Source organism: Protomyctophum parallelum (genome assembly GCF_964188405.1).
Source record: "Protomyctophum parallelum genome assembly, chromosome: 2".
Taxonomy (NCBI): domain Eukaryota; kingdom Metazoa; phylum Chordata; class Actinopteri; order Myctophiformes; family Myctophidae; genus Protomyctophum; species Protomyctophum parallelum.
In genome coordinates, this window is record NC_139699.1 from 14,719,000 (window position 1) to 14,727,475 (window position 8,476).

Sequence of the window (8,476 nt, forward strand, 5' to 3'; positions counted from 1 at the left end):
CTAAGACTTATTGAATGTCAAGACTCAAAATGTATGACACTGTATAGCCTACTATGACACTAAGGCATATAGTACTAGTTGTTCTCAATTGTTTTACTTTGCAAGGACCCCCTCAACTCTGAGAGTGAACAAATGGACCCTTACAAAAGAAAAAGTCCAAAATATCCACGACAAGCCAGCATGGTGATGATCCCTGTCAGTCACATTATTATTGCGTCATCAGTATCGATGAAGATTACCTGGAATATTTTGAGACCAAATCGATACCGATTTTTATGGCCAATCTGGCTCTAGCTTACATCTCATGGGTCAGGGTCGGTTATTATATAATAAAACAGAGTTACTGTACTTTAACACTTTGAGCTTGCGTCTCATTGGTCGGTTATTATATAATAAAACAGAGTTACTGTACTTTAACACTTTGAGCTTGCGTCTCATTGGCCGGTTATTATATAATAAAACAGAGTTACTGTACTTTAACACTTTGAGCTTGCGTCTCATTGGTCGGTTATTATATAATAAAACAGAGTTACTGTACTTTAACACTTTGAGCTTGCGTCTCATTGGTCGGTTATTATATAATAAAACAGAGTTACTGTACTTTAACACTTTGAGCTTGCGTCTCATTGGTCGGTTATTATATAATAAAACAGAGTTACTGTACTTTAACACTTTGAGGTTGCGTCTCATTGGTCGGTTATTCTATAATAAAACAGAGTTACAGTACTTTAACACTTTGAGCTTGCGTCTCATTGGTCGGTTATTATATAATAAAACAGAGTTACTGTACTTTTAACACTTTGAGCTTGCGTCTCATTGGCCGGTTATTATATAATAAAACAGAGTTACTGTACTTTTAACACTTTGAGCTTGCGTCTCATTGGCCGGTTATTATATAATAAAACAGAGTTACTGTACTTTAACACTTTGAGCTTGCGTCTCATTGGTCGGTTATTATATAATAAAACAGAGTTACTGTACTTTAACACTTTGAGCTTGCGTCTCATTGGTCGGTTATTATATAATAAAACAGAGTTACTGTACTTTAACACTTTGAGCTTGCGTCTCATTGGTCGGTTATTGTATAATAAAACAGAGTTACTGTACTTTAACACTTTGAGCTTGCGTCTCATTGGCCAGGGTCGGGTTCGTATGTTGGCGATGATCTCTTTCTGGTACTGAATGTTCTGGAACATCTCCTCCGGGTCGGTGCTGTCCACCTGTCCGTCATCTTTATCCTCGTCGTCTGAGTGGCTGTAGGGAAAAAAATACAACTTTATCCTCCTCGTCTGAGTGGCTGTAGGGAAAAACAATACATCTTTATCCTCATCGTCTGATTGGCTGTAGGGAAAAACAATACATCTTTATCCTCCTCGTCTGATTGGCTGTAGGGAAAAACAATACATCTTTATCCTCCTCGTCTGAGTGGCTGTAGGGAAAAACAATACATCTTTATCCTCCTCGTCTGATTGGCTGTAGGGAAAAAATACATCTTTATCCTCCTCGTCTGATTGGCTGTAGGGAAAAAATACATCTTTATCCTCATCGTCTGATTGGCTGTAGGGAAAAAAATACATCTTTATCCTCCTCGTCTGAGTGGCTGTAGGAGAAAAACATACATCTTTATCCTCATCGTCTGATTGGCTGTAGGAAAATAAATACATCTTTATCCTCATCGTCTGATTGGCTGTAGGGAAATAAATACATCTTTATCCTCGTCGTCTGATTGGCTGTAGGAAAAAACAATACATCTTTATCCTCGTCGTCTGAGTGGCTGTAGGGAAATAATTACATCTCCATGGCCTTTTCAGACGGGGAGCGATCGACGCGCCTAGTGATTAATTTTCAATGAGAGGCGCGTGCGTGTTCCGTGCAAACGCCGCACTCCTCATGAGCAGACCTGTCGTTGATCCGGGCGACAACGCCTGCGTCACTCGCTCCCTGTCTGAAAGGACCTTAATACTTCTCAACACAACACAGTATTTTGCATGCTGCAGTTATAGGAAAATGCTAAATGCCGTTTCCCTTGGCATGGTTTTCACCTAATAAAACGACAATTTAAAATCCTCTCCTTTATTACTACAATGATGTGTCAGTCATTTACATGCAAACACAAGGGTTAATTTTTTTTTAAATGTATCTTATTTTCAATTATAGCAAGGATTGTAGAGAGTGCACCTCTAAAAGCCTGACTGGGCCTTTGAAATAAATGGAGGGACATTTAAATGCGTCCTCACACAGGTGTCTGTGTTTAAATGCATGTCTGTGTTTAAATGCGTGTCTGTGTTTAAATGCGTGTCTGTGTTTAAATGCGTCCTCGCACAGGTGTCTGTGTTTAAATGCGTCCTCACGCAGGTGTCTGTGTTTAAATGCGTGTCTGTGTTTAAATGCGTGTCTGTGTTTAAATGCGTCCTCGCACAGGTGTCTGTGTTTAAATGCGTCCTCACGCAGGTGTCTGTGTTTAAATGCGTGTCTGTGTTTAAATGCGTGTCTGTGTTTAAATGCGTCCTCGCACAGGTGTCTGTGTTTAAATGCGTCCTCACGCAGGTGTCTGTGTTTAAATGCGTGTCTGTGTTTAAATGCGTCCTCACACAGGTGTCTGTGTTTAAATGTGTCCTCACACAGGTGTCTGTGTTTAAATGTGTCCTCACACAGGTGTCTGTGTTTAAATGTGTCCTCACACAGGTGTCTGTGTTTAAATGTGTCCTCACACAGGTGTCTGTGTTTAAATGTGTCCTCACACAGGTGTCTGTGTTTAAATTCGTCCTCACACAGGTGTCTGTGTTTAAATGTGTCCTCACACAGGTGTCTGTGTTTAAATGTGTCCTCACACAGGTGTCTGTGTTTAAATGCGTGTCTGTGTTTAAATGCGTGTCTGTGTTTAAATGCGTCCTCGCACAGGTGTCTGTGTTTAAATGCGTCCTCGCACAGGGGTCTGTGTTTAAATGCGTCCTCACGCAGGTGTCTGTGTTTAAATGCGTGTCTGTGTTTAAATGCGTCCTCACACAGGTGTCTGTGTTTAAATGCGTCCGCAGGTGTCTGTGTTTAAATGCGTCCTCACACAGGTGTCTGTGTTTAAATTCGTCCTCACACAGGTGTCTGTGTTTTTGTGGGTTATTCGGCAACATAACATCTCAAGCAAAAAGGAAATTGCCTTTGTCAGGACTTCTCAGCCACACTACACACACATATATATATATATATATATATATATATATATATATATATATATATATATATATATATATATATATATACATCCACCCACTTCAGCGTTTGTGCCAATTTACCATCCGCCCCTCCGTTCAGATAGCATGATGATTTATGATGTAAGAAAATGCACAGAGAGAGAGAGAGAGAGACGGAGAAGGGCCAACTGTGCACTCTCGCCCCGGATGGCAGCAACAGTCTAGTTAAATCTAAATCTAAAAATACAACTTTTTGATTAAAAAAGATGCCACGTCCAAATCTATGCCGCCACTTTGCAGAGAATTGTTTTATTATTTATTTGAAGACTTCATAGTATAATGAAAGAGTCGGGGGGGGGGGGGACAGGGGACAGGGGACAGGCATGCAGATGGAAGGAGGAAAATAAAACATGCTTAACGCATTAAGACTGGGAAAGTCTCATTTTTAGAGAGAAGATTTAACCACTTTAACCATTGTGTTATACTTTGGCTATTCAAAAATAGCAGATATACAAGCTCACATGCAGTGCGACTGCGTCACTTCTTGTCGCGCTTATTGAGCTTGTAGATCTGCTATTTATTTTTTTTTAACATTGAACATTTGTGCAAATCAAAATCGCAAGCAAACATTTTTAACTCTGATTGTTTGCTTCTGGGAAGGTCCCAAAATAATTATTTTTAGACATTTTGGGGGTACTTAATTGACATGAAAAGGTTTAAAAACCACTCGATTATAGAAACATGAGGTTTTTCTCAACAAAAAAAAAACTAAAACAAACTCTAAATGGGATAAATGTAGGTTTGTTGTGCGAGTAGACTCGAAAATGGGGAAGGTGTAATACAGTTGGAGGAGGGTACACCATCGTGTAAATAGCACCAATATGTCACTTTGGGACAAATAGCAGCATGTTTCCTGAGAACTATCTACAGTAAATTGTATGCAAAAAAAACCCAAAAGCATTTTAAAGGTAGCAGCTCTGTTTACTGTTTACTGCTGGTCGTCCTGGTATAAGGAGAGTATATTTAAAATGCATTATAACTCTGTTTACTCACCCTTGCTGGTGGTCCTGGTAAGGAGAGTATATTTAAAATGCATTATAAAGGTACTCACCCTTGCTGGTGGTCCTGGTAAGGAGAGTATATTTAAAATGCATTATAAAGGGACTAACTCTGTTTACTCACCCTTACTGGTCGTCCTGGTATAAGGAGAGTATATTTAAAATGCATTATAAAGGGACTCACCCTTCCTGCTGATCCTGGTAAGGAGAGTATATTTAAAATGCATTATAAAGGGACTCACCCTTCCTGCTGATCCTGGTAAGGAGAGTATATCCGTCTGGAGTTCTTTCTCACACTCTTGTGTCTGGAGCTCTTGGGGGCGGCGGAGAGCGTCCTGCCCCCGCCAGAGCCGCTGGCTCCGGAGCCAGCAGGCTGAGGCTCAGCGGCGCTCATACTGTCAGCGCGCGTATAGCGTGTCTAGCAGGGTATATATTCAACCTCCCGTTGCTCTACTTGTCCTGGTCAGTAGCTGTGCTGTCATCGTACTGGGCAGCTCCCACTATAGGTGTCAAAGCGCGTGTTGTTATCATTTGTGAGGCAGAGGCAGGGCATTGCTGAGGGCAGCAGTTTGCACTCATGGAAAGTCAACCCTCCCCCTGGATATAAACTTGGGAATGAAAAGAAATGTAGCTGCAAAGTGGAGATACAAAGGTTCAAAAGAAGGAGAAAAAAACTGTATACAGTGGATCACAGGTGTCTACATGATGCTGCCTTGCTCTTCTTCCTGTTCAGTGACTTCTTTTGGTGGACAAGACGTTGTTCTCTTGCGTCTCAGACGTCTTCTTCAGTTGGTTCTTGTATAAAAGTCACCGTCTGGCTCCGTCTGTGGGCAGAGGCTCTCCGCAGAGCGCAGAGTCTCATCAGCATCACTGTGCTGCTAAGGGGAAATCACAGCTGTAACATGTGTGTGTGTGCGTGTGTGTGTGCGTGTGTGCGTGTGTGTGTGTGTGTGTGTGCGTGTGTGCGTGTGTGCGTGCGTGCGTGCGTGCGTGCGTGGTTGGACTACCTGCTACTCTAGTGGCCACATTAAACCGATTCCTTCATCAGTCCAATCACAGCAGCACACTGACCTCTTAAAGGGCCAGCATGGTACAGACCGTGCATGCACTGTTGCTTTTGATGTATAGTTTTTAGTCCTATAGTGTTTTTAATGCAATTTCATTTAGTATTTCCGTCATGTGAAATGTTATAAGTTATAGTCTAGCTTTAAATGACTAAATATCATAACATTTTAGTCGACTTAGAGTTGATTTTGTTGACAAAATTGTATTTTGGCGCGGCATAATGCCTGGTTTTACACTTGGTTCCACGCTGAAAATAGCAGATCTGCTATTTAGAGAGGGCAGTGCTGGCCTGAGACAACTATAGTTTTAACACTACAGTATAATATGATAATAGACTATACTCACGGTGCTCGGTAATAAACCATATGTTCACGGTGCTAAATGCTTGAATTAAAAGTCTCTTTGGACGAGGGCAGACGGTTCAAATGACACCTGGCAGACTCTGCCGTTTAATTGGTTTGTCTTTGATTGGACTCCGAGGGGTGCTTTATGACCGATAACGGTTCTTTGTGTGGAGAACATTCACAGCTTTTAATGTGAAATAGAGAACCTGAAGATGTCACCACTGTGCTTAACCCATTTAGGCCTGGAAAAAAATGTCTTCTAAATCCTGACAGTTTTCTGAAATACCTATGTTTCTAGGCCTATATCACTCAATATTTCATGTCAAGGACCCCAACAATGATCTGTAATTGGCCTCCGACCCCCCATCTGAAAATATGTTGTTCCAGGGACCTCCGCAGAAGCAAAGATTTGAGTTAAAAACATTCTGTTCTGAAAAGATATATTCGATTTTTCAAAAAATAATAATTCAATAGCTAAATTATAACAATGTTTAAAACACCAAAAGGGGTTCCCGCCCCAGAATGGGTTAAAAGAACATTATGTTGGACAGAATGAACGCAGAGCATAATGATGATCCACTGTGGACCCTTGGTTTGAACAACAACAACTGGTTCTGGTTTCATGCAGTGGTGGAAAAAGTACTGTTACTGAAGTAAAAGTATAAATATTGCAATACAGAAAAACTCTCGTTACTATAGTAAAAGACTGGAATTCTAAATTTACTTGAGTAAAAGTACAAGTTTGAGGTGTTTGTACTTTACTTGAGTATTTTCAATGTCCAATACTTTTACTTCTACTTCTCAGATCCATATATTGTACATTTTTTAACCTTTAGTTACTAGTTACTTTGTAGATTTTGATTAACATTACAAAACATACACTAGTACCCACTTATGACCTATATATATATATATATTTCAGCCATTTGAAAATAGCAGATCTGCATGCTTACAATGTGTCGCGCGATACATTTGAATATATTTTCAAAAGATTTGTTATGTGAAATGGGACATTCTGCATAATGAGTACTTTTACTTTTGGTACTTTAAGTACATTTTGACACCAATACCAGTATGGTGATTTTCAACCCTTTTCATATCAATTATTTATTGGGCATTTAATTGAGCCACAGAACCACCATTTGATGACATTCAGCCTCTCAGACCCATTTGAGCCACAGACCACCATTTGATGACATTCAGCCTATCAGACCCATTTGAGCCACGGAACCACCATTTGATGACATTCAGCCACACAGACCCATTTGAGCCACGGAACCACCATTTGATGACATTCAGCCTCTCAGACCCATTTGAGCCACGGCCCAGGCCACCATTTGATGACATTTAGCCTCTCAGACCCATTTGAGCCACGGACCACCATTTGATGACATTTAGCCTCTCAGACCCATTTGAGCCACGGACCACCTTTTGATGACATTTAGCCTCTCAGACCCATTTGAGCCACGGACCACCATTTGATGACATTTAGCCTCTCAGACCCATTTGAGCCACGGACCACCATTTGATGACATTTAGCCTCTCAGACCCATTTGAGCCACGGACCACCATTTGATGACATTTAGCCTCTCAGACCCATTTGAGCCACGGACCACCATTTGACGACATTCAGCCTCTCAGACCACAAACTTGATTTTGTCCACAATAATTCCATGCTGTATTGATGTTGGTACCATTAGGAGAGATGACAGGGAAAAACGTTGATCAAAATAACAATAATTCTATACATTCTCTAATTGTGTTGTAAATTAAGTAATGCAGATGTTTAACAACCCGTACGGGTCCATTTGGTTTAATTTTACACTCTCAAGAGTTATCCCATTTTGGTCGGGAACCCCTTTCGATGTTGCTTTAGCTGTTGAAAAATAGCAGATCTACAAGCTCATAGCGCGGCACCGAGTGTCGCGCTATGAACTTGTAGGTCTGCTATTTTTTTTTAATCGTGAAAATGTGGCGCAAATCTTTGAATATATATTATTTTAACTCAGATCTTTGCTTCTGGGGGGAGGTCCCTGCCTGGAACTACATATTTTCAGATGGGGTCGGCGGCATATTACATAATGTTTGAGGGTCCTTGACATGAAATATTGAGAGCCACTGATATAGATATATTTTAAAAATACATTTTTTCATCAGGCCTACATGGGTTAAAGATCCACCACTGCTCCTATCACGCCATCTGGCACGTATTCAAGTGGCCGCGCGGCCTCGTTGCTGTGAGCGCTACAACAGCACCGTCAGCTAGGCTACGGTGCTCTGGAACACTCGTTTAAATTCCTCACGAGCAATTAATTACACAGATAGTAATTAGAAGCTCAGGCGAGCGTGTTTAACGTGTTTTATTAACGCCATCTCACGGTTCCATGCCACCATAGAGACCTCGCATGATCCTCGCATAATAGATAATTATAATTCTGCTCCTTAAGAACTCCTATAAAGTCTGTTTGGAGTCTTCCTCACGGTAAATTACGCGTTGGTAAATCTCATTTTTCTGTTGGCTCTTTTGTACGTGCGGGATTTAAAGATGAACGGTTGAGGTGGCTCAGTGGTTAGAATGTTGGTACCGCAAGAGAGATGTGGGTTTGAACCTGCAAGGGAATAATGCACGGAAAGGAAAACTGAACTAAATAAAAACTATAATAATAAAAATCAACAACGATATGTATTGTGTGTTTACAAAACGAACTAAAACTGACTGAAATTATAGGTAAATTGCCCTTATTTCTTATTATTAATAGGCCTACTTAGTCTGACCTTTTTGAATCCTGCACCTGACAAATAACCAAAAGTATGACAAAAA

General features: G+C 40.7%; 1 protein-coding gene across 1 annotated transcript in view; it reads right to left on the bottom strand.

Annotated features, from left to right (window-relative positions):
- tmc3 (transmembrane channel like 3) overlaps nucleotides 1-4,640 on the bottom strand; it is a gene marked incomplete at both ends in the record, with an annotated part of 52,430 nt that extends 47,790 nt beyond the window's left edge. Inside the window, 2 exons of the mRNA XM_083759214.1 lie at nucleotides 1,108-1,254; nucleotides 4,489-4,640. Of these exons, the coding sequence (XP_083615340.1) occupies nucleotides 1,108-1,254; nucleotides 4,489-4,640 (299 nt within the window). The remainder of the gene's footprint in view (nucleotides 1-1,107; nucleotides 1,255-4,488) is intronic.
- Nucleotides 4,641-8,476: the final 3,836 nt, after the last annotated feature.